The following is a 27,692-nucleotide window of genomic DNA, read 5'->3' as shown; positions in this document are numbered from 1 at the left end:
CAAAGGGTGACCTGAGGAACTGTTTTTGTCTCTAATATGCTTATGGTTGGACAAATAAACCTACATATAGGCGACCAGACATAGCCATGAGTGCTTGTTCATCTGAGAAGAAGCCCTGGTGTGTCATGTATGGTGGAGAACAAAGTCACCTCAATTGGCCCCTGAAACAAGGGTGAGGTGGATCTTTGGTGCCCAAGGAAGAGGGGGGAAACTGAGGAAGGGTGCTGCAGAGCAACCGTTGGCCACAAGATTTTGGGCACTCAGGTTTTGGCCATGCATTAGATGGTAATTCCGTGTTTAAAATCTAGGCTTCAGAACATATGCAAATTTGTAATGTCCAAACAGATCACAATTTGGTGGCGATTAAATGGACAGCCCCAATATTTCTACGTCCAGAATGAAAAGGTATGAAGAAATGCCGTCTCCCAATTAAGATGCCTACCTTTATTTTTTTGAAGTCCACTGGCTTCCTAATTAACTCATAATATTCTGGCAATTCTTTCCTAGATGGGAGCTGAATGAAGACTTCACTTAGTTGCCGTCCTGAACTGTTGAGAAAAACAAAGACACAAAGCAGACAATTACTGTAGCTTTGTAGTGAAAGAAAAATGTTCACAATAGCGATCACCAACCATAAAAAATAAGCACGCTTACTTTTCTTTCAAAGGATCAAGGATCAGTTCTGTTCAGAATAATCACCAAGTTCAATCATCATGGATTCGTAATCTGTTACTATCCCATTTTTATGTTTTCGGCCATTGTCACTTTACAATTACAAGAGTCCCTGCCCATTGTGATGTTAGAGGTGACTCAACCAATCACCACTTTTACTCTACAGCTAATGAAACAATTTAATTTGCTGTATGAGGGAGACTACACAGATGGTAGATTATTACTTGGCTCATCTGCCTCACCCATGCAACATAAAATATCCTAAACACATGTAGCCCTTTGCCATAGCACACACCCACCATTCACCACCCACGCAAATCAACACTATCTCCCACCCTCCCACCCACCCTCACTCCTATTTTCCAGAAAGCCAGAAACTTGAGCAGCAAAGCTGCAAGTCATCACTACTATCTATTACGCTTCTGTAGTTATTTGATAGTGAGGTCAGGGTGTAGCAGCTAGTCTTCATAGGACAGTCTTCTGCTAAACCTAAAGCTATATCTCTCAAACAAGTCCACTGCAAGTTATTCTGTCATGGAGCTGGGGAAGCGACCCAGGGAGGAGGACAGCTGGGGGGAAGGGGAAGAGATAGCAGGGCCCAGTCCTCCTTTGATGCCCTGTAACCAATACAGATATCTGAACATCTAGATATCTGTGGTTTTGGGGGTCAGAGGATAGAATCTGTTGGCTAGGGACCTCATGTTCTAAGGGAATGATGAAGAGTAAACAGTTTCTCACCTCTGCTTACTTTTCCCACATGGTCCCAGATTTCTTAATCACAGTTTGCTTTCCTCACACTTAATGCTCTTATATTGTTCAACTGTGACACCCCTCCCCTTTTATATGCTGAATTTGATAGAAAGAAAAAAATAAGAGATATTCCAAGCACAACTTCTCATACCATGGAAGAGAAAAGAGCCCAAGACTCCACCAAGTCTATCAGGAACTTTACCAAGCAGACCTAATTTACCTGAGAAGCACTTAAATACTACAATGACAGGCACTACAGAAAATCTTAATGGACAGAGAGATAATTCTATTCCAAAGGCTTGTTTTGACTTTGCGAGAACAACAGTGAACTGTATTTAGCAGTTGCATGCTAAAGGGTACTAGTCTCACTGTGATACTCAGGATGGGAGGAAGAATTACATACATTTATAAGGGTTATGAACATAAATCCTCTATGTGTTGCAGCCACCTATGGATCCATCCAATGAAAGCTGACTTCTTTGATGAGGACAAAGGGGGTAAAAATGCACCTACCAACAAAAAAGCAACCAAACAAAAAATACCTTTTAGGTTATGTGTAAGGATTTTTTTGGAGGCAAAGTTAGAGAGATTGTAATAAAAGCTTGACTGATGCCTTACTGTGGGGTTACTACTACGTTCTCATGAAATAATATGATGTAATACAATTAATTTACAATTATTTATATACATGTATAAGACCCTGGTGAGGATCCCTTAGAGGGCCTGGGACAGGCTGTACGTGCATATTATGGGCAGCACTAGTAGCGCCACCTATAGTTCAGCCGAAACGGTTCAACTGTTTGAGACTGAGGATAGGAAAGGCTATGTTGTTTTTGCCCATGTTAAAAAATATTCTGGCAATCTCTTCTTTGAAGTGCTTTTCTTCAAAATTTGGTAGGGGGTGGCCTTTGTGTCAGAGGTACCTTTACTGTCCCCATAAATATCCAACCCAATTTGGCCAGGTTATAAACTTTTTGGGGAAAAATCATAGTTTGTACCTGCTCAGTAGACACTTGCCGGAGCTTACTAGCTAGAAACCTTGAAAGAGTCTGTCCTCACTGAGCATACTTGAGCCTCTCATAGTTCCTAGTATTGACCAGACAATACATGCACCATCCCCACAGAGTGATGGAACATGCTCCAGCCCAGCGGTATGGGGGTGCATAAGGACATTCCCTGTAATGGCTGCTCTGGGCTGGGTGCTGGAACTGAATGCAGGGAGCCTGTCCCTTCTGTGCTCTCAATGACCTTCCTGCAGGCTTCCAGGCAGCATGGAGGAGGCAACAATAACAAGATTCAAATGCAGGACCAGCGGGGAAAGAAAGGAGTAGATTGGGACAAGGAGTCTACAGAGACTGGGAAGTGGATTGGTGTCGATGGTGGTGGAGGAATGGAAACGGCAACTGGGAGTTTGGGATGTAGGGAAACTGACATTAGCTGGGCAAGGAGATTGGAGCTGGCATGGAAGGCAGGCTGGTTTGGCAAGGAGGCTGGACATGGAACTAGATGCCTGGGGGGATAACACACTGACATTGGACAAGGAGATGGCCTGAGGGGAGAGACTGGAAATGGCGAGGCAAAGAGACTGGGACAAGGAGCCAGGAAGAGGGAGGGGGAATGGGAGAGACAGATTTGATGAGGAGCGCAGGGAGGGACACTGGGAGCCATCATGGGGAAAGGGAAAGAGCGTGGAAAAGGTGCTTGGAGGAGGAACTGATACTGGCTGGGGAAGGAGACTGAGACAGGTTGGACAAGACAGGGCAAAAGGGGTCAAAGCTTGAGGGAGAATGGTAAGAGTCTGTGCTCCCTAAAGCACACTCCCCTCCAGAGCCTAGAACGGAATCCAAGATTCCTGAGTCTCACCAGTCCTCTGCTGTGAGCAAGTATTTGTGTACTCCACAGACAAAGTGACTCATTCCCTCTGCAGCTGGTCCATATAGAGAATGACAAACTACTAGTGCCATAAGTTACTCTGTTACTCCATTAGCTCAAGTGGTACAGGTCTATGTGAAGGACCTAAAGGTTCCCACCCTGCTGATGTCCCATGGAGGTGTCATTGTGATACCACATGATAGAATTTATAGTTTTTCCAGTTTGTTTTTATACACCTAGGAGGTTACACACACTAAAACCTACGAAATCTTTACAAGTGGCCACAAAAAGTGTATTCCTCATTTTTTTGGGTGCTTGACTTAAAATCCTGGTGTCTGATTAATAAAAGTGCTAAGCACTCAAAGCTGCAAATGAAATTAATAGGACCTGTGCTTTGAACATATAAAATGCTATATAATGCTAAATCATGAAAAATCATGACCTAGTGCAGAGACAGTCAATTATTTTTTGTTAAGGTCCAAATTTCTTGGTCAAGGTATAGTCAAGGTCCAGACGCCAGAGAAAATAATAATAAAAAAATTGCAAAAATGATAAGTAAATAGAAGTATTTTAGGGCCCAATCAAAAGCACCTGGCAGCCGGATTTGGACCGTGGTCCACCTATTGACTACCCCGTCCTAATATCTCAAATTGAGCACCCCAAATTAGTACATACTTTTGACCGTAATCAATCTGTGCCAAAGTTCCCCAACTGTAAAATAGGATAATGTCACTCTTCTCATAGAAGTGCTGTGAAAATCCATTATGGTTTGTGAAGCACTAAGATACTACAGTGATGAGCAGCACAGAAAAGCTCATGAAGAAATTAAGAATTCTGTCCTCAAAGCAGGGTTTGAATAGAGTGCAGTAAATAAGTCCTAAGGCCAGACATTAAACAATGAGGAGAAAAAATACTGAATAGCTAGCTCATTAATTGAGCATAATCCATCCTGTGCGGAAGAAAAAAATAGTATGTGATTACATAATCAAAGACTATTATAATGCATATGCATAAGGGGGCTCAATTAAAGTTGCACAGGCAGCCTTAATACTGGCACATGCCTGTATGTGTGTGTAAAATATACATATACTGCACAGTAGGCTAATTTTCAGAGGATGCAACAAGTTGCTTGCAAAATGGCACGTAGACCAGATAAAAAGCAAACAGAAACCTGCAGTTATATGTACAAAATTACTTATTGTGTGTAAACAACTGTGCGTTTTCACAAGTTAACAAATGTGCGCCATTTTACAGACATACTTGTTATATTCTTGTTTAAAAATCTAGCCTTTTCACTTAATTACTTACACATACACAATACATATATGAGAGAGAAGGAGAGAGAGGGCCAGATTCCTTGTTGCAAAATAATGATAAAAAGTTAATAGCTTTAGCATCAGATGTCACCACAGCCACACAATTACATCATACAGTGAAATACAGTCTTTTAAAGTGCTGAAAAAACCTAAACAGCTATTATTGCTAGCAAAGCATACCTGCTGTTCTGTAATTTAAAAGGTATGGCAAACCGAATTCACAACTCCTACCACTCCTCAAAACTGACATCCTGGATGAGCTCCCCAGAAGGAGTGAGTCTCACTGCTACGTTTGAAATTTTAGAAGCTTCAATAGAAAAAAGTCTATTTGAGCAGAAGCAATGCAGTCCCGAGTTCAAAGTGAAACAAAAGCTGTTTTCATAGTGGATTGGCCCCCACTGTACTTCAGATTCTGACAGCAATTAAAAACAATTTGTAGTGATATCCTTTAAATATAAAGCAAAAAACTACTGAATAATCTGTGTTCTGTTCACATTTTAAACCACTCAAGCTTCTCTCTCACTACTGTACATAAGAAAAGCCCCTTGATGTCTGTGTAGCTTTTGTATGTCATGGCTACATAAGTATATACATAGATGGCCTTATATTCTCTAATTATGAAACTAAATAGTAATAAAGTAAAATCCAGCATTTTGAAAAATAAACCAGGGCAGAATTTTATCTATGGCTTTGGTCATAGATTCTATTTATCAGGCTAAAAATGCAACACAAACAATGAATTCCTTTGCAATTTGGCACAACTCATTACTGAAAATTATTTAAAGCCATGAACAGGAAAAAGCATTAAGGATTGAAATATGCAGCAGATACAAATGACTTAGTCTACTTAGATCAATGAGAGCACAGAGTTTTACCATTTTTTACTGAATCTCCTCTCACAGAAGGATTCCGTCTCCTATTCCCTTTGTGCATATATATCCATACCATAAATGGACAGGTTTAGAATATATTACAAAACACTTCTTTTCTAGAGAAGCCTCAAATGGCCATGCTGTGGGTATGTTGGAAGAAAACTGTTAATTATGAACGACAGACTCCTGTTTTAATCCATATCCCCCCACTTTTATAATTAAAAATAATAACCACGACAGTGTCCTCATAGAAAGCCTGTGCAGTACATCACTCCTGGTTGCCTAGCAACTAGCAGGATACATGCTGAAGAGGAAGAGGGACCTGCATACATTAACAGAATTGACTGTGACAGAAAGAGGAGTGATAAGTTCACTACTACTGCACTAGGCCACCCATTTTTGTCCATGTGGGCACGCATGCAGATACAGATCATATATCATTAAAGCAGCGGTTCTCAAACTTCATTGAACCGCAACCCCCTTCTGACAACAAACAATAGTACATGACCCCTTGGGAGGGGACCAAAGCCCGAGCCCGCCCAAGCCAAGCTGCCCCAGGCGGGGGGCCCAAAGACGAATGGATTTACCGCCGGGGTGTGGGGGCCTGTAATCTGAGCCCTGCCGCCCAAGGCTAAAGCTCTCAGGCTTTAGCCCTGGGTGGTGTGGCTTGGGCTTGAGTCCCGGGCAATGGGGCTCCGGCTTTGGCTTCAGCCCTGGGCCCCACCAAGTCTCATGCCAGCCCTGGTGACCCCATTACAATGGGGTCCCGACCCACAGTTTGAGATTAAACTTTGGCTTTAAAAAAAGAAAAAAAGTCTTTCTGCTCACTGGTTGTTTTATTTCCATTTACCTTAGGAGGAGACTAACCTCCCTTCATTTTTTAATTTGGTTAGAGAGGTGTTTGTATGTTTATGTTTGCAAAGTTATCCTCAATGGAGTTACGTCAAGGAAGGATTAGGTCCTATTTGTACGCATATATTGTGCCAGTTTATTTCTCGTGGCAGTACGTTGCCTGTTCTTTTTGACAATCTCCCTTCCTTGACATGAGAGATAGAAATGATAAGGTATTGACCTATCAAATTCCTCATCATTTCAGATATCTGAAGTTGAGGAAACCAGACAGGAAAACAAAAAAGTTGAAACTGCTCATATTTCTTTGGAGAATTTCACACGTGTTGTCCTGACAGAACAGGACAACAATGACATTCTGTTTATAGTTGGCAGAATAAGGAGTCCTGAATGCTTGCATTGTACCCTGGAAGACCTCAACACGCAGCACAATGTGCTAATTATAGTTGCCTTTCAAGTGTAGCTCTGCTTATAGAGAAGCTGTTCTTATAAAAATAATACTTCATGGTAAGAGCGCTCCTCTGTATTTTATAAACTCCATGCATTAGTCCAGAGAAATAGATAGACTATGCATTTTTGTGAAATAAGTTTTAATTATTTCCTTGCAGACTTTGACTTTTTCCAATAAACAGTGTGCTTTCATCTATTGCTGAAGCAGGAAGTAAGATTTAAGAACCTAAGAACATAATTTCTATTCATTTCCATTGTTGTCATTTGAATATTTGGACCACAATCTTGGTCAGAAGAGCAGACAAAGTGGTTTCGGTTGTGTATTTGAAAACTTCAGAATCCAGTGTGGTTGATTCTGATAGGCTGTTCACATTACAAAACAGCTAAAATTCACTCAAAACAGGTAATACAAGGAAACTCCTGAAGCAACATGCATAAAGTCTTTCAATTTAAATACAAAAGTTTCTTTTCTCCCAAAGCTGAGTCCTGCTAAAACTGGTGTGCTAAAAGCACTAGCAAATATTTTAAATTTTTTAAAATAAAAAGCGGCAGTGCTAAAATGTTTACCAGGTACCAAACACAGGAAGAGTCCCCAGCACAAGCAGGAACCATGGGTAGTGTAGAGAGACCCTACCCTCCAACTTTCATATCAGTCTTGGTAAATGTGGTTAATAACCCTCTGCGGAGAGAAGGAAGCACTATGAAACTGCCAACTAAAGCCCTGCACTCACTTCCACCTGAACTGCACAGGCTGATCATCAATCACAGGAGCCCACTACTTTATACAATGGATGTGTACTGTGGCAAGCTCTGGTAAGAATCCATCCCTGTTTTCTATGACTCTTCTTCTCTAACATGCGGCTGCTAACACACAGTTTCTGTCACACAGTTTTTCTGTCCCAACCACTAAGAAAACAAAACACCCTGATACAATCTAACACAAAAGTAGAAGAAACAAAACATCTGATGTCCTTAGCAAACCCCTCCAAAAGTTAATTTGTCTGTAACATGGGCTTGTAAAAGGGCCTGTTTTTCTTCAAGGACAGTCAATGTCAATAACAAGCTCATCATTAAAATATAAAATAGCCCAGGGGAGAGTTTCAGATTCTCATATTTTTTGTTTGTTAATACACAGAACTCTGCAACCTTTGCCATTGCCTTGCCAATGTAGGAAAAAAAGGGAGAAAAATTGCTCTGAAGCTGTAGCTACTTCCTGGTGACAATACATTTGTGAGATTTTATACACACTTTCTGTAATGGATCGCCACTTCAGGCACACATGTAAGTTACATAAGCTAGTAACAGATGAGACCAACTCTTAGCCACTTAAGGCAGTGTGGCAGTGAGTTACAGCATTCATTTTTCAATTCTGAAGATCATGGTTTAACTCGTTTTAAGTAGCAGGTAAAAAGAAAAAAGTAGACATGTATTAATAAAATAATAGTTATAAACAGCAATGATAAGGATAGCCTACTTTCCATTCACCTACATCACATGTTTCTACATAATTCAGAAAAACTGGCAGTCTTCATTCAGGCAGGGTCATTGCTAGAACAGGAGAGTGTTCCAGTCCAGACAGTACCTGTCATGGACCATGATGTCCTCGTTTTCAAAAGTTTTAACAGACACGACGGAAAAATTCTTCTCTCATTAATACCAGTGTAAATATGGAGTATCTCAACTATTACAGTTGTCCTACTGCCAGTTAACTGGTACAACAAAGCAGAATCCTCCCCCATCCCCCCCACTTCCCTCTGTAACACTAAAAACTAAACATTTTACACACATAATCCTTCATCAAAGGATAGATGAGCTCAAGGATCAGCCTTTCACAGGTATGTAAGTCACAAGTGGCAAAGAGGATGAGGCCTAAGTGAAAAAAGTTTGCCTCATGGCCCACTGCTTGAAAAATCCACTTGCCCATAGCAAGTAGAAAGCTTCCCTTGGTGAGTGTCATCCACTCTGCAGAACACTTTCAATTAAAAAAAAAAAAACAACAACACAAAAACTTCTAGCCCTTATGGTTGCAAGAAAACATTTCAAACGTGAAAAGAGCAGAAACCAGTCCAGTGCTATCTTTCCACATCTGCAGACAGACAACACCAGTGCCTGGGCTGCTGTTCAGAGTCCGGCCAAGCTTCAACCACGTGAAAACTTGACACCAGCCAGTGTGACAACACATTTCCAAAGGAAATTATATACCTACTATTATCACAAATACCCTCTATCGTTATTGCAACTGAAATAAACTAGTTTTATTCACTGTGTTTTTCAGTTTGTGCACTTGACAGCACTTGTGCAAGATTCACTGCAGGTGGTCAGTTGCACATCCTGACTCAAGCACTAGTATGTTAGCGTCCCTCTCACATACACTCTTCCCCAAGCCCTGAAAGAGGATATTTACAAATAACAAAGCAGTAGCGTGGCAGCGGTGTCCAAGTTTGGGTGTGGGAAGGAGTCTTTTTCGCTGAGCCCCAGCATGGGATTGGGTGGGGTGAGGGGGGGGGGGAAGGGTGGTATCAGGAATTGTTCCATGAAAAGGGCTGAAGAGTAGAGGGATCATAGTGGAGGTGCCAAAAGAACCTCTCTTCACCCTTCAGAAACCTGCAAGGGGCATGGGAGCCCCAGGAGCCTTGACGGCGGGCCAAAGGAGCCACCCTCTTCACATCTCAGGCCTCTGCTTGGGGTCAAGAAGCGTGGAAGCCTGGCAAGGGGTTGGTGTTACACTTGATATCTATATATTTGCAAAGGAGAGGGGAAAAATTCTCTCTAAATGGAAGTTTAGAATTTGCAGAATATGGTACAATGCAGTGAAAATTGCCAGCAGACCCCACAATTGCAGGACAGACGGTTTATTTTATTACCTGTCCCAATATTTTTAGTGGATTTCATTGTGCACATTTCACTGAGAATCTCCTTCGTGCAAACTGCCCCAGCAGTAGCTTGAGAGCAGTGCTCTGAGTCTGCCTAGCCACTGCTCACGCTAGGCACAGTGGACCAAGATGATGTCATAAAAGGAGTAGGAATTTATTAACTGATATTCATCATAGATTCCCATAAAGCGTGTTCAGAAGTGATTTCTAAATAACCTATAACTATTTTTAGTTGTTCCCTTCAATCTGTTCCCAATCATATAAAGGCACTAGTCTTCACTGACAACTATGTCCAAGCAGGGTTTCCAACTCGAACTGTAATTTGCCATAGTAGTGTTAAAAAAAGGGGATGGGGGTTGGGAACTTACCTTTCTTACTTCACAGTACTTTAAAAACCAGCAGAAACAAATTTGCTCAAACTTAACTACACTGACTTTAGTGCAGTTATACTAGCTGAAATTTGACTCTCACACATGTGCACACACAAGCACAGGACAACTCAAATATGACATTTCTGTAACAATGCCAATTTAAAGAAACAATAATATTGTGTGTGTGTGGGGCTGTGATGGGAGAGAAGAGATATACAAATTCTTAAAGCAAGAACACCACAAGAGAAACAAAAGCTACCTCACATTTCATTTCTTTTTATGCCAACTGGACCCAGACAACAATTTTAAGGAAAAGTTGGCTTCATTTATTCAAAATACAACTACACAATATATTAGGGGGTTTGTATTCAAAGGCTTCAAAATAACCCAGAGCACTGCTAGCCTCCTATTACATCTTTAGCAAGCTCCACTGGATAAGAGATCTGTTTTTTAATACTCTGTCAGGGGACCAATAACATTATTAGAATTTTATTATGCATAAAGCCAGAGGGGAGTATTTGTGCACTACTCACATCACTCATCGCTGTAATTAAGATGTTCAAATTCTCAGTCCTGCTACTCTTATTTTGGTTTGGCAGAACGTACAGTGAAGGCAGTTGCCATTGATTCACTTCTGGGATGACACAGTTCATGGCAACTGGAAGCCATTTATATCCAAAGGAAATAATAATTAGAGATATTAAATCCTGTATCCATAGTGAAGAGCATGGGGCTTAGTGGGTCTGAGCAGCACAAACACTGAGAACACGTACCTGAAAATGTACATCATCCATATCTGTATTGTTGAATATCTGCCAATATTTTTCTAACTATTTTAAAGTTCAGATTACTCCAAATGGGAAACTATTTTAGATAACAAATACTGCAGTCTGTTACAGTACAGCCTTACTTACATAGAGGATTTGGGAGACATGCAGTTCTCTTTGAAAAAACAGGGTTTCAGATAAGATGGTAATGGTCAGAAAGCCCAGAACACATTAGAGATAACTCAATGGACATGCATGCTCAACAGCTAGCTTTACAGAGGTTGTGCTACTTGCAACTCAATCCCTGTGAAGGCAGCAGGCAAAACTTGACAGCACTCTCATCCAAGATTCTAAAATCTGTGTATTTATACAGCCCCGATAACACAACTGGGATTTATTGGGTATTGGCTGGACAGTTAACTTAGTGAGGGTGCATGTAATGGGACATGGAAATTATGATAACCTGTGTATTCTCTGGTGTCACTTCTCTTCCTTAGCGCTGCTCCCTATTGTCTATGTAGTTAAACCAACACTGAAGATGAAAACAGCAGCTTATTTTAGGGAGAATGGGGTGATTAAAGAGGCAGAGAAAGGGAAAAGCAACTGATTCCTTGGATTATCTTGGGTAGTTAGGTTGCTGCCTGCTCTGGTTATTTCCTGCTTAAGTGCCATGACTAGGCTTGGATAATGTAAAATAATTTATAGACACCCTTAATAGATATTAAAGTTCAAAACAGGATTTACTGTGTTGAAATTTTTCCAGGTTTTGTGATTAATTATTATTATTTAAATCTAGTACTTTCTAAAACAAAGAATTCATACAAACATTTGCCTATGACTTCCACTAAACACTTTGTGTGTTTTGTGGTCCTTTGATGGGTTAACAAAAACAAAACAAATCAAAATGATGTCACCAGGACCTTGAAACAGGAGATGGTGGGATGCTTCTGTCCCTGTATTCCTTCTCTTGGAAATAATGAATCGTTACTCTATATTCTAGATATGAGAAGGGTTCCTATAGGTCAGAAGAACTGATCATTTCTTCTGCCCCAACAGGGAACTCAAAAAAGGGGAAACGCCTATATTGCTAGGTGGGTAAAGGAGTGCATTAGTGAGGCTTAAAGATGAAACCCTTCCCTTTGCCATAAGGGCCAATGCTCATATTACCAGAGCAACAGTTACATCATGGGCAGAAAGGAGATGAACATCCCCACTGGACATTTGCATGGTAGCAAGCTCAGTCTCCCAGTTTAGTGTGCAAACTTCTCAGGATACCTTTGTGAAGAAGGCTCAGTACGCTGCCCTCAAGTGAGTTGTTCTACCATCCTCCAAAGTGCCTCTCGCGGCTTGCTGTGTTAAGTCTGGGGTAAGTTTTGCTTTGAGATGTCCTAGATACTGACCTTAAGAAGGTGTATAATAAGAGAAAAGAGAATTTATCACAGATTTAATTTCTCCTAGTCCTTACCAAATCATCTTAGACATCCACCTGAGTAAGGAGGCTGCGAATCACACAATTGCTCCTCACCTGTAGGTTTTCCATTCCTTCTAACCATCACTTAACCTGCCCTTTTAACTGTCTAGCTTTTAGGACATTTGAACAAGCAGGCAAACATCACAGGTGTTGATTCCGAAACAAAGTAGGAGGGAAAAAGGCATGCTGCCTTCAACTTCATTAAAAAAAAAAAAAAAAAAGGAATATGGCAGAGCAAAAAACAAAAAACCAGAAAACCCAAGTACAACCAAACCCTAAAATAAACACCCCAAAGACAAGGAACAGTGCATACCAAGCAATGCAAAAGAGACATTGATGATACTACAAACAATGGAGAGCAGCTTAAAAAACAAACTGACATTTAAATAGCATTTGATAGTGTCTCTTTATTACTGCAGTACAGGCATTATACACTGCAACGGGCTATTATCCAGCTTAAAGAATTGTATTTACTTCCAATTAAGCTCTTCTAACAGCTAAAGCTCTTCCCACAAATAGAAAGATTGGAGAACGCATTTCCTGCAAGAATGGACGGCTGACAGTAGAAAAATATGAAGAGGGCATTTGGTTTGAAGCACAGGAGGCCAAAGGGCACCATTAAGTATTTACAATAGGTGAAGTAAGGGAAATGACATAAGAAATTACAAGTGCGTGAATGGTATAATTTGTGTTAGTATTTCCATTCTATAATCCTCTCACAAAACAGGTTTATAGAACTCAGCCATAAAAACAATTTGAGGCTAGAAACTGGAATTAGCTGACCAGTTATTAGTCCATGTGCTATTTAAAAAACAAATCACTTTTATAAAATACCACCCATTCCTTCAAGGAGTTATTGCACTTGGAAGCCTGGAAGAGGACAGTGATATCACTTACTAACTTCTATTCACAATACAAAGCCTTTCTCCAAATGTGGTAGGTACATATGCAGAGGTTGGGAATCAGGGAAGGAATCTTGGAAGCCAATTAATGTAGAGAGCAATAGCTGAAATGGAAAGTATTCTCAGGAAGTCACAGGTTTATTCTCTCAGTACATATGCTTAACTGTCACTAAATACACTAAGGAAAGATGTATGTGTGGATAAGGCAGAAAACTGACCCTCCCCACCCTTCACTGCCCCACCCCCGTGTACATGAATCACAGGAACACCCAGTCTTGGCTTGTTCAATGACATTAATAATGTTGAAAAGCCAAACATCACCATCACTTTCATTCTGCCTTAATAATCTAAAACATTTTTCAACCACTTGAAAATATTGTTTTAAAAAAAGATATGAACTACCGATAAAGATGAATAGCTGAAAGAGAACAAACAATAAAAATCCCAAATTAGAGTTCTAGGGAAGTGCCAGCAACGTGTACAATGGAAGGACTATTTAAGTAGTTATTACTTAAATACCGAAATTTATCCAAGTTCTGCCTGGGGCCTCATCCTGATGACTATAGCAGAGGAGCTCTCTGAACCATGGAATAAGAAAGGGCTCATATACCATAAAAACAGCTTTGCGACCCTGGTAAATGGAGGTACTCTCAAACTCTTCACCTATCTAAGCTGCAATCCTGAATCACAGGCACTGGGAATCAGAGAAGGGGGAAACTGAGAAACGAAGTGGCCGGTGGAGCAGTCCATTAGCTGGCTTGGAGTTAGGAGCTGAAGCTGAGTGCTGGCCTACAGGGATTGTGAATGACAAGAAGAGAGGGAGAAGGATCAGAGAACAGTCTGGGTCGGTGCAAACGAAAAATTTTTCACGGAAAAAAAGAGCACTACAGATTTCAAACTGACAATTCTCTTCTCTGACTTTATAAGAGGCATATAAAAAAATGTAGTTAGAATGTCCATTTCAAAACCACTCCTGGAAAGCTCTACACCAAGTGAACCTTTTGCTTTCTTTTTGGGATGGAACTTTTCAACTCCCAGTGTTGAGGATTTATCACTTGTCAAATTTATTCAGAGGGATAAGTAAACTGATTTTGTTTTTCATGTTTTAAATGAATGACACTCTTATTAGCAGTTATCAGTTTATAATACAGTATATTAATATCCTAAAAGCAATCAAAAAGAGTCAGGGCCTGCAGGTGAGGTAAAGAGACAATTCTATTTTGACCCCTGCATGTGCAGATGGAGTTTGGGTGTATAAACACTATTTGCCCAAATGGATTTGTGCATGCAAATGGAGAAGAACTGAACATTCAGAAATGGAAGCCAGCGTCTGTGAAATAAGGTTTTTCATTCCACGCTTCTCTTCCCCCCTACCTAGAATGGGGGTGGCACTACTTACTTACTTACCCTAAACCCTCTGCAAGGTGGAGGAGCAGTAAAAAGCACCAGGCAGTGGGGGACAGCAAACATGATTCCTGTATCCTAGCTCTGATGTGTCTGACAGAGTCTGGGGGAACACAACCCATCAGACACAAGACTGACAAAAACAGTACTTAATTTGTAATGAAAGAGGTGCCGGGGCTTAAGCAATTTTTTTTAAATTCATAATTAATGCAGCAAGCCCTGGCACAAATTAAGCCCTGGACAAAAGAAAGTATGGATTAGTGGAAGGAGTAAGAACAGGGCTACAGGCACATTTATTTTGATGTCTCACTAGTTGGAAGACAGTAACCCTTCATTGTCCACAGTGAGGCCATGAGCCGAGGGGAGAGAGTAAGGAGCTGGTCAAGCATTCATCTAGGGTTTCCTTCACCGTGTACAACAGTTTATGCATGCAGTATGTGGATTATGAAAACTGTATGTGCACAGTGTGGTTTTCTGTTAGATGATGCTCCAGCATTAGTTCTTCTCCACTTCTCCCTGTCCAAGTGTTTTCTCCCAAAGGCAAGGAATGCTCAAACCCAGGAAAATCTAATGAAGTTAATATCAAAACCAGCTGCTCAACTGGCCCATCCCCCATAGAAACCAATGCTTTCTTTTAGAAAGCAAAACAGACCATAGATGTTCACCGGGGAGGGGGGCGGGGGGGGAAGGATGAAGACAAAATCAGAAAGAGGAACACACTTTTCTGACAAGTTGGTTAGACAAGTCCATAACACCACACGTTATCTCAAAAGCTGCTGCCACAGAACTAAATAAAGGGAGCGCACAATGCTACTACACAATCCTGTGACCACTTCCACCCATTTTCACATTTCAACAAATAGCTCAAAATAGTTAATGGGAACAGCCAATTATTCTTTAATATTTGGGAGACTACTCATTCTCCCCATAATGGTTCTGACCCCATGTTTCTCATACATAGAGCTTTGATGCAGGTTCAGACAAATTCTTCTGAGCTAAAACTGCCAAAGGTGATATGGCATGTCAAACTAGACAGGTAATTTTTTTTTTTTTTAAAGAGAACACTTATCCACTGGAAAACAAGCTGAGACCATACTGTAACCTTAAAACTATGTCCGATTGTTACTCAAGCAGAACTACACCCGACGCCCCAAAAATTCAGTTAATTTAATTTATCACAACACTGTAGCCCAGATGTTTCCAAAAATATTAATTTACTATATTCACAAACAAAAACATGTACAAAGGACTTAATGTTGAAATAGTGTTTCAATGAGTCATGCTAATACTCAAAAGTTAGATCACATTTCCTTTACAAAAATTCTACATCTTTAAAAAACCCTACACATTAGACTATCCAGAAATAACCTGTCAAGGGATCCAGCCAGTTCCTCACTGACATGTAAATCTTCACCATTTATTATCATCTTTAGTGACTTACACCACACACTCAAACTTAACTTTGCTCCTTTCTTTGGTCCATAGTGGAAATATGCTGTTGGACATATACATATAATTTTATACACTGTTTACTGAATGTTTAGTCAAGATTTTGAAATGAATACAGTCCAAAGGTCTGTTAAGTTATGGTATGTACTAGTGGAATAGAGGAATATTTTAATGAATAATGACTCTCATGGTCTTATGAAATGTCTTGACTATAGCATTATAATATACAGAAAATGGGCCCCTTGGATAAGAAATGGACTTTTTCAATCTCCTAGTACTTTATTCTGGCCTTTCTACGTATATTTTTGCAAATGTAAGGGGACAATATTAAAGTTAGGTGTACAACGTTAGCCAGCTAGGATGACAGTGACGAATGATTATGAAACAGTGGGAGATTCACTGGATAACTTAACCGCACACTGCCGAACATTCTAAAACACCACTAACCTACCTGTACTGTAACTGCTGTTCTTTGAAATGGGGGGGCTGATGTGTATTGCACTCAGGTGTGCATACACCCAGCACACTGAAGCTGGAGATCTTTGCTCAGAAGTACCAATGGGGAGGTGCTTGTGCCCTTCTGGGCCTCCCATGGTCATTTAAGGGAAGTGCTGCCTCATCCACCTCAGGTCCTTCAGAAAAAATGTCAAGAGTTGAGACTCTGATGCAGAGGGGATGGATGGTAGATCATGGAATATACATTTGCACTCACATCTCAAAGAACAACAGTTACAGTACAACCAGGTAACAGTTTGATTCTTGAGTGGTTACAGACATGTAGTCCACTCAGGTGACTCACAAGCTGTACTGGTAGGAGGTGGGGCTCAGAATCTACTTCAAGAATGGCAGAACTGCCTTTCCAAATTTTGCATCTGATTTAGATACAACCATAAGAGCTTAGTGTTTGGTAAAAGTATGTAGGGAGACCAAGTAACGGCCCTGCAAACATTCAACATAGAAATAACACTGAGGAATGTGATCAATGTTGAATGAGCTTGTAGTCTCCGTGGAGGCGTGATTTGAGCTACTCTGTATGCTGTTGTAATGTAGGAAATTATTCACCTGAAGACTGCCCTACCCTTCATCTGATCTGCATAGGAGGGAAAAAAAAAAGTCAAGGCAATGAATGAAATAGTTTAGTCCTCTCCAAATAGAACATGCATTGTCTCACAATCACCATATGAAGGTGCCGCTCACCTGTGGTTGAGTGTGGCTTAGGAAAGAGTACCAGTAAGTACATTATTTCGTTAAGGTTAAAACTGTGAAACCATTTCAGACAAAAATTTTGGGTGCAGTCTTGGGGCCCATTAAGGCCGGTTGCTCAGTTGCGCTCTTTGCAGATTTCATAGCAACAAGAAAGGCCATCTTTTGGCATAGGAAGGACAGAGAACAGGTTGCCAAGGGCTCAAATGGAGGTCCCACAAGGGCAGCCAGCACAGTATAGAGGTCCCACAAAAGAACTGCCTCTCTCACTGTGAAAAGAGACAAATGAATCCTCTGAGAAATCTCACTACCATAGAGTTGGAGAGGGGTGACTTCCCTTGGATTGGAGGATTGAACACTAACATCACTATTAGGTGGACCCTCACTGAACTGAAAGACAGACCAGAGGCCTGAAGATGTAACAGATACTCCAAAATGTCTGGAATGCGGGCTAGCATTGGTTGAATTTTCCTGGCTACTAACCAAACTGAAAAACATTCCCTCTTGGCCAAATAGATAGTCCTAGTGGAGGGCTTTCTATTATTTAGTAGTACTTGTCAAACAGCTTCTGAACACCATTTCTCTTTATCTATCCATGCAGCATCCACACTGTGAGATACAGACTGCTCAGCACTGGATACCAAATCTGACTCTGGTGCTGAGTCAGTAGATCAGGATAAAGAGGAAGATATGGGAGGTCAGACTGAGAAGGCTGGAAAGCCAACGTTGTCTTCGTCAAGCTGGTGCAATGAGAATCAGTTTGTCATGATCCAGCTTCAGTTTGAGAATAACCTGAGGATAGAGTGAAAGGGGGAGGGAGGAAGGCATACATCAGCGTCAATCCCCAATTCAGATAGAACGCATTGGTTAAGGAGCCTGGACTGAGACCTGATCAAGAGCAAAACTGATGGCACTTCTTGTTGTCTATCATTACTAACAGGTCAATAACCAGAATGCCCCATTCTCCAAAAATGGAGCTCAGCACACTGCTCTTCAGAAACCACTCATGATTCTGTGAGACATTCTTGCTGAAGTTATTCACAGCAGGACCCTCACCCCCGCCAAGTGAACAGCTGTGGAAATCTTGTTCTTTTTGATGCAGTACTGCCAACATTTTATTGCCTCCTGACAAAGCTGGTTGAAGTGGGCTCTTCCCCATTTGTTCACAGAATACACTGAAGTGGTAGGGTTGGCAAAAATGGCTCAAAGTTCCTGGAGATTGATACGAAGGGAAGCTTCTTGTTCTGTTCTCAGATGTGCTCCTCAACATATTCTGAAGACATCAGTAAGTACAGTTCTGATCTGAACCAGTCATTGTGATTCAAAGCAGAAAGAACAGCAGCTAGGGTAATCACCTGGAATGCCATGTATCTGATGTGCTTGTTGAGACCTTGATGATTGAGGCCTCACACTTCCCTTTGATTTGTGGGGGTCAAGAAATACTGTGAGTAGAATCTGTTTTCTTGATGCTGCAGGGGAACATCCTCTACAGCTCCCGAAGCCTGCAGAGTCTGGACCTGTTGGAGGAGCGGTGACTTGTGAGAGAGGTCCCTGAGAAGGGACAGAGTAGGAGGGTGGAAAGGAGAGAGAGACAGAAATTGAATGACATGACCTGATCCCACAGTGCTTAGGACCCACTTGTCTGAGGTTATCATTTTCCAAGCACAGCCTGTCCCCAAAAGGTGGAGATATGGCCAGGAGGTTCACAAGTGGAATGCTGCTCTAGATCTGCCCATCAAACTGGCTGCTTGGCCAAAGGACAGGCAGGCTGTTTAAAATTGGACCGAGAAGGCCTTCTCTTCTGTGACTTACGTTCCTTCCTGGGGAAGTCTTGCTGCTCAGCAGGCTAGGATGACTGTCAAAAGTACAGTGGGAATGGTACTGTTGCTGATCTCCAAAAGAGATGTCATTTATTGTTGAGGTGTAAACCCCCAATGAGGTTTTAGTGGCCCAGCAGTCCATAAATGAGTGTAATATCTCATGAGCTTTGTCATTAAATAAAAACTGACCATGGAATGGTAAGTCCTTTATAATCCACTGGACTTTAGGAGCTATGCCAGAGTTCTGCAACTATGAGGCTCTTACTGTACTAGTGGAGGCCATAACTTTGGAAGATGAGTCCATCACATTCAGTGCTGATTGCAATGGCATCTTGGCCACAAGACGGCCTTCTGCAATGAATGCCTTAAACTCTTCATTGAAGGATTGAAGCAAGTTATCCACAAATTTGGTCATATCTAAATATGATTTTGTAAATTGGGAGGCTAACAGAACCTGCTGATTCACAATAAGCATTTGTAATGACAAAACTGAATACATTTTTCTCCCCAACAAATCCAGCCTCTTAGACTGTTTGTCCTTAGGAATGGACTTGTACCTTCCCTGACAATCTCTCATTTGTTACTGTTACCACGGGAGAGTTTGGGACTGGATGTGAGTAGAAGCTCTCAAAACGCTACATTGGGACATAATCCTGTTTATCATTATGTTTTGCTGTGAGTAGTAAGGAAGCTGGGGTATGCCAAAAAGTCTTTGTAGGTTCCAAAGGTGCTTCATTATAGGGAAAGTTACTCTCCCAGAAGCAGAGGACTGGAGAATGTCTACCAATTTATTCTCTCACACAAACTTGGCCTGAATGCCCAAGGCTGAGGCCAAGCACCTCAGGATTGGGCTCAGGACTGGGACTTTGCAGATCAAGGAACATTCCAGTGGTTCCAAGGAGGCCAGTGAGAATAAGGATATGGCATTGATGGCCCATAAGCACTGGGCCAAGAGCCTCTATCCCTTCTGTGGGAGCAGTGCTAATCTCTGTATTGGTGGTGATACCCAGGATGTCTCAATGACTGAAGAGCAGTCCCTCAAAACCGATGGAGGGGAAAGATGTCCCCAAGCTTGAAAAACCTTCCAAGTTGTCCAGTGGCAATGAAGCTGCCAAAACAGAAGGAGCAAGCAAATGTCCAGACTCACTGAAAAGCCAATAGGCAGGTTGTACTGGTGCCCAGGATGACACCCTGAGTACTGGAAGGGGCATCGCACTCCCATTCAGCACCAGAACAGACCTCTACATCAAAGCTGCTGCTGGCACTGATCCCACAGATGTGGTCTGCACCAAAATCATCGTTGGTACCAAAGGTATTACATGTGCAGACAGGCCCTTTGGTACTGAGGAGGTGGCTGTCTTCAATTCTGCACTCAAAGTTTAGACAGTGTGGAAGATGGTGCTGATGACAGAGAGAATTCTGTGACCAGTCCAGGAGGACTCAGCAGAAAAGCCAAAGCAGCTGAATGCTCCTGAATTATTGGAGCATCAGGAAGAGAGGCAGAGCAAGTCCAATGAGGCCTGGAATGCAAATGGCATGGAGAAGCCTGTGCCAGTGCTAATGTTGTCAGTACCGGACTCAGTGGTCACCCCCCCACGTGGTACCAAAGTTGGTGGTATGGTGTTCAATTGATCCCATCTTGGAACCAGAGAGTGGTCAGACAGCCCACATCAGAGGGCTATGGGATATTCTGGGATGGGTTTCTCTCAATCTTTCCTGTTGAAGCTGTTCCACTGCAGATAAATAATTAAAGAATCATTGGACTTGAACTTTTGTCTTCCATAACTGAGGGGACTGCCCCAATAACTAGGCTAGAGAGTCACTCTCTGGCCCACTATTGAATACAAAGTGGAATGGCTTCAACAGGAGAGATTCACTCAAGAATATCCCATAGCCCTGTAAGATAAGAGATAGGTATTCAAAATACATTTCAGGCAGAGGAGGGACTGAACCTGAGTTTCCCACACACTGGGTGAGTAAGCTAGTCACTGGGCTAAAGGTTATAAGTGCAGTGGTGGGATTTCCTTCATTTTTTCTGAGAAAGGGCTTACACTTAGCTCCAGAAGAGGATTCATGGCTGTGAATCCCAAGTGGAGATAGGCCCCTAACTCCCTTCGAAGACAGGGTTTAGCTCATAGCCCTTTCCTCAGCGTTTCTTATTGGCTAGTGTAGGTAGCTCCCTGCTCAACATGCTGGTTTTTGTGTATCCAATTCCAAGGTGCCTAACTCTCCCCAGGCATTGAACAGGGTGGCTGAGTGCCTAACTCAGGGCTGTGGATTACATTAGGCGGCAGGGAACCAAAATACTAGGCACTGCAACAGTGAGTTGAAGTCCCCTTTGTGAATCTAGCCCTCTTAAATAAGTTTGACAGTGCTTTATATTGCTATAGTTTAAGTTAAATTCCTTACAGATTTAAGATAAATTGATACAAAGCATTAAAATCGAAATCAGAGCATCTACACAAGAGGGCTGCACTTATTTAACCAAATCGCAAAACCTTTGGTTAAATATTGGTACAACTTCCTCAGACAGACACTGTCTAACACACAGGTTCTTTAAGCAATATAGCAAGATCGCTGGTTTTCCAATTCTCAGCCAAAACCAGACATAGGAAACAGAAAAAAAAACCACTTCCTCTTTGCCTTAGGGCTCTTCTGCCTTTCTGTGCCTTCTATTCATATCCCTGCTCCAATTACTCTTTGTTAACCTCTTCTTCCTATTTTAGCATGCGGTTTATATTAAAAAGCTATTTCTATTATAAACCTTTGTAATTTCACTGCAAAAACACTATATAAAAGAAAATAACAAATACAAATCTGGAATCTGTAGGCAAAGCTAGTTTGAAAATCTGAATAAAAAGTGATTCTTATCTTAGGAGGAGGTGTTATGTGAAATTTCAGGGCTTTAGTTATTTGCGGCAGTTAACAGAGATGGCATACTGAATACTAGCTTATAATGAGAAGCTAGCTTCAAGCTCACTGATGGTTGGTTATAGTACCATATAATATTTCTACAGCATATTCTTTGTCAGTTCAAGTGCTCCTCATTCCATCCCTAAAGAGTTTGGAGAATGGTTTTAAGTGCCAACATGAGAACCTGTACTAATAAAACAGTAGCCATGTGTTGGAAAGATTTATATCTAAATCATTAAGGCAAGAGGCTCCATTAGGCTAAAGGAATAGTCTGAGCCATCAGGAAGACTCTTCTTTAGACCCCCTGGCTTCGGGTAGGAGTCAAGAAGTTAGGACTGAAGAGAGAAACAAAAATTAAGAGAAGGGAGACGGTCAGGGATGCAAATGGAGTATAGAAAATGAAAATATTTTGTATCTGGTTTGTGCTATTTGATTATTAAACAAACAAACAAACAAACAAACCCCTGCGGTTTTGCTGGGATTATCTACCTCTGGTTAATGGAGCACATTGTACTAAGAAATACTTCTCTTGTACAGGGCAGTGGAATTTCCAAACAAAGAGATTATATGCCTCTCTTGTAAATAAAATTCTCAACAAGTCCCAGTGTGTACCAATGGAAGTTATGTACATGGAAGACCAGCCCCAAAGTCAGATCATTTTTATTTACAGTTAAAAAACAACACACTATTGAAATCCTAGAAATGGTTTGTCAGCAACCCTAAAAAGACTGGGAAACAACAAAGAACGAATCTACAAAATTAAGAGCTCACCTGTCCTTATAGTTTATCACAGTATCGATAATGGCGTTCATCTGTTTTGTCAGTTTTGGTGGGTTGGGTGACAATTTTTCTGCAGGAGGTCTGCCTCTCCTCTTCTTTGCCTTCTCTCCATCTTCTTTGCCAGAATCCTTATCCACATTTCTTCGTCTCTTTCGTTTTTTAAGACGGACTTCCTCTTCCATTTCTTCCAAATTGCCGTCTTCGATTGCCTGTCAATCATGGATTCAGAAAAATTATATTTAAAAAAAACCAAAGATGCAAAGAAAATAAATCACATTTTAAAAGACCAGTCAGATGTAGACAACTCAACACAATAAGTGTATTTATAAACAAGAGTTCAACAGAAAAATCCGTGAGTGGCAATCAATAAAACATTAAACTTAAAAGTAATTATAAAAACACCTTTACCACAGATGGATTCATATTAAACTGAACCCTCAGTTCCATCTTGCAAGTTACAAGTCCATATCTGAGGGCCTATGCCACTACGCGAGTAAGTACACAGCAAAACATGCATTAATTTCTTTGTTTTAGTAACAGTTATGTTCTAAAAAAGATTTTAATGCGAGTGTTTGCAGACAGGACAGTCCACATTAGGTATCAATGTAAGAAAGTAACACAGCTTTTTCTATACATTCTTTTTAAGTAGGAGCATACTAGATTCAGCCTTCACTTCCAAAAGAATTTTCAAATTAATTTACAAATCTCCTAAGAATTAAAACCACCTCTAAAATGTTGTGTAATTTTCATTCAGTATAATAACAAGTGAGGAGGCAGAAGCGGTGACAATATGATGTTTTATAGTAAAGAGCACTTGTATCATGGCATGGAAAAAGAAAAACAAAAGAACAGTCACAAACAATAAACACTAGTTCCAATTACCTGCAAATGTGTGCTTTTAACCAGAGCCAGCAGCACTATGCAGAGAGATAATAAAGTGTCTACAAAAACAAATCAGGTATAAAGAGAACCTGCTCATATACTGACAGATCCATGTGACAAAACAAGCTGAACTTTTTTTTGCTTTTGAAAAAAACTCAAAAGCCCCCAGAAAACAAACCCCCAATGGAGAGGGGGAGCGGGAAAATAACTCCAAAATATCTAAACATAAATCGGTTATAAGAAAACTGAAATTAGTAAGAAAGTATAAAGAGACTACAAAAAATATTCAAAATCTTAAAATTAGGCTTTAGGATTAATGCTCTCTCAGAACGTAACTGATGTTGATATTTGTCTCTCTTGCCTCTCAATATTGCCTTGAGTACATGCAAATGCTAATCAATTCTTTCTTGTAGCTGAAAGAGCTCTAATCATAAGGCAATTACCTTCATTTTTCCACAGCACCAAACATGGCTAATATTTATGATCATGTGAGTATAACAATCAATATTAAAAAAGTGATTACAGCCCAGACATAATTTCTTTCACTTGTGTACAATGTATCTTGAAAAACGTTTTGTGAACAAAACCTGGTGCACAACACAAAACAACCTGGCATGTTAAAAACGCCAGTGGGATTTCAAAATCTGTTTCCTATGCATCCTCCGATGTGCAAATCCATAGAACAAACATGAACACAGAATCCTGAGGGACAGCCTGAAACTAGGCCTTAATAATCAAAAGACAATTTCCATCATGCTTCCACAGCGTTCAGATAACCATTATGAAGGAGGCTTGATCTGATGAGTTAGGAAGAAAAAGGAAGGAAAAAAAATCTGCACACAAATTCATTAATATTCATTTGGCTAAAGCAGGACACCCACTATATACCACTGCATCTAGCGAAGATTACGAAAAGGAAATTTCTCCGTAAATCTTGGAAGCTAGAAATGCTAATAATAAATACAGCATGCAAGGCTGTCAACAGTTAATGTTATTGCTCTCCTTAAGCACTCAGTTGCACACAGAAATACGGAGAACACCGGCTTTTGATGTGTTACACACCTACACATGCCTGTGATGTAGTTCTACTGAATCTTCAAGACGGCAATGAAAAAGGATATTTACCTTACCACTATCAGCAGGCCGGCTATCGGAAATCACAGTTAGTGGGGATAAAATTAACAAGCCAGCAAAGCAGCGAGCTGCTAGTCTCTTCATCAGCTGATCAGGAAAAAAAAGAGAGCTGGGGAAAGGCTATGTTTTCATATACAAGTAATTTTATTTTACTGAAAATTTAATACTGAAAGAATTGTGGATACTCAAATCTGCTGTTTCATTCTACCTGCTACAAGGCCCGAAGCCTTCTTCCTTCAGCCTGCTTTAATATTGACAACTACTTATCATATTTTCCCTTATTATTCCAGGCATCCAAATAGATTTTTAGCTGGGCAGTTATTGATTCTCGTAATAATTAAAATGCTAACTGAACAATTTCATATATAATTTAAAAACAATGTGCATTTTAAAACTGTACTTAATACACAATGCAATTTTATTGTTCTTTTATGAACAGATAGGTTCAGGTTATTGAGACAGATTACTATGAAAACTACTCTGAATTAAAAAAAAAAAAACAAGGTAAATATTCTAATTTAATTTGCTTTAGAAAATGGGCATTTGTTAAAAATGAATATTTTGCTTCTAGAACAGGACTTTGCTTGCCAATCCTTCCCCCCCTCTGCCCTCTCTTAAAACCCCCCAAACAAAAGCACTACGTCCATCCCAGAGCCTCCACATACCTCACTTACCCTGAGCAACAATTAAAGGCGCAAATGTATCTACTGTTACTTTTTACGGGCCGATATAAACGGTAACGTTAAAAAGAACATTTCAGTATATTTAAAGATACATTTTCAATCCCATCAAAACCAAAAAATAAACACACAAATAAGCCAGCTGACATTTGCTCTTATGCGCTGTAAATCTGTGATTAGCAGACAAATGACAGCAAATTAATAGCCAGTACATCACAAGTCTGCAAATGAATATTAAAAAATTACTTCAGTACTAATGTATAGACATATGTTATTAAAATTAGTTCTCAAAATCATGTGCAAAGACATGTAAATTCAGACACTCTTTCCCTTAATTTCAAGCTGCAGTGCAGGCACCAGGAAACCAGTGTTACACTCAGAACAGTCAAATACTGTCGTTAACATACAAGTGACAGCTAACTTTAATTTACAAATGGTAAATTAGTATCTTGGATTATACAGTAAAATTCAAAGCTAAAATTATGATTTATGCTGCCCAAAAAGTTGAATACAACTACACGTAAGTCAAATATCAGAGATATTATAATCTTTTAAAATATATATTATATATGAATGAGGACAGATTGATTAAACCAGTGCAGCTGACTGAGTTCTGTGCTAAAAAACCTTACTACACAGGGCTAGAGTGCCACACCAAACAGAATGCCCTTCCAAACCTTTACCAGCACGGTAATGAAACAAATCCCAGAAGCAAATCCCCAGTTTCTGACTGATGACGTGTTGCGCAAGAGTGCAAGACACAGCACAAAGACATCTCCCATGCTCAACTGCCTCTGGATTAGTGAGTTAAGTAGAAAGGGAGTCAGGAAAATAGTGTACAAATAAGAGTTTAACACTTTCCTTGCCTAAAGAAAACGAGATGTGTGACTACAATTAAGCTTGGACCCTATTATCGTAAAAGAAAGCTGCACCAAGCTCATGTAGATCCCAACGCTGCAAAGAGCTGAGCACCTCCTGAAAGGCACAGGGCGCTCTTAATTCTCAACGAAGCCAATAGAAATTGTGAGGACCTCAGCAGCTGGGCTCATACCGAGGAAAAACCTTTCACTGTTATTAACCATGTACTTATTACAGCAGGCGGTGCATTTCTGAAGTATATCGGTTCACTGCATACTTATTATACTAAGGCAAGAAACATTTCCTTGTTAGGGAGCCAAGACCCTGAGACTGCTCAGGCACCAGAATTCTAAGGAGATATGATGTTGTGGATGTTGAAAGTGAATGAAAGGGAAAAAACTTAAAATTGTCCTTTATGGAAAGTTTGGCCAGATACTTCTGTCTGGTTGCCTTCAGAAAACACTGTGAGATGTGAGTGCTAGAAGAGTGGGCCTGCCCCCACAAATGGCCTACAAGCAAAATATGGAAGGTCAAACTAGTTTACATTTTGTTTCATCCCTTTGGACACTATGAACATTATAGATGTATCCTCAACATTCACTTAGTTGAGAGTCTGGAAAATTTGAACATGTGAAGTGTGCTGAGAAAAACGGGTGCACGCTTTCACTTAAGTCTTATGGCACCAACAGCCAGTAACATATATAGTCCTGACGCCTTCCTTAGGTCACCTCCATAATATTCAAGGGAATCCTGCTATAACAAGATGCACCCATCAGGCAAAATCAGAATTTAAAAAACAAACACACACCATAGGGAGACTTATCAAAAATATTACATTAAACAAATTAAAAAGTTGTATCTTATAACAAAGTGGGTAATGACAATACCAAATATTTTGTATTTACATAGCACCATTCATGAAAGGCTCTCAAAGCACCATACAAATTAATTAAAACTTAGAGCAGTAATTTTAGGTAGTGGTTAGACTCATTTTAGGTCAAGCACAGATCAGGTAACTTGACTGAAATCACACAGTGAATCAAAGGCAGAGTTGAGTATGAAACTCAGTAGCTTGACTTCCAATCCCTTTCTCTCATCATTAAAGGACACTACCTCATAGGAGATTTGTCATGGACCAAGATACATAGTAACTTCCTTTGCTCTGAGATCACCATTAGGCACAGGTACTAGAAAATTAAGTGGCACAAAAACACATGACCCTAATCTGAAATGGTGAGAACCTTCAAAAGTCTACTTCAGTCATGGCTAAATACCACTGTGATAAGACTCTCTGATAATGCTGAACACACTGATCATCAGGCAGCCTTTTTGGGATTACATGAGAAAACTGCAGGGAACAGTATCTCTTCTAATGTCCCACTCTCATTTACTCTTAACCCTAAC

General features: G+C 40.5%; 1 protein-coding gene across 4 annotated transcripts in view; it reads right to left on the bottom strand.

Moving 5' to 3' along the window:
• SMARCA2 (SWI/SNF related BAF chromatin remodeling complex subunit ATPase 2) overlaps positions 1–27,692 on the bottom strand; it is a 187,193-nt gene that overhangs the window by 10,048 nt on the left and 149,453 nt on the right. For 3 of the 4 annotated variants that reach the window (XM_048849469.2, XM_048849471.2, XM_048849470.2), the window contains exons 29-30: positions 22,726–22,943; positions 443–548 (exon numbers count right to left, since the gene is read on the bottom strand). In XM_048849469.2, coding sequence (XP_048705426.1) covers positions 443–548; positions 22,726–22,943 — 324 coding nt within the window. Of the gene's footprint in view, positions 1–442; positions 549–22,725; positions 22,944–24,741; positions 24,838–27,692 lie in introns of those variants that run through there. The other variant, XM_048849472.2, reaches the window with a different exon arrangement.

The sequence above is a fragment of the Caretta caretta genome, chromosome 5 (assembly GCF_965140235.1).
Source record: "Caretta caretta isolate rCarCar2 chromosome 5, rCarCar1.hap1, whole genome shotgun sequence".
Classification (NCBI taxonomy): Eukaryota; Metazoa; Chordata; order Testudines; family Cheloniidae; genus Caretta; species Caretta caretta.
This window is presented reverse-complemented; position numbering and strand designations above follow the sequence as displayed.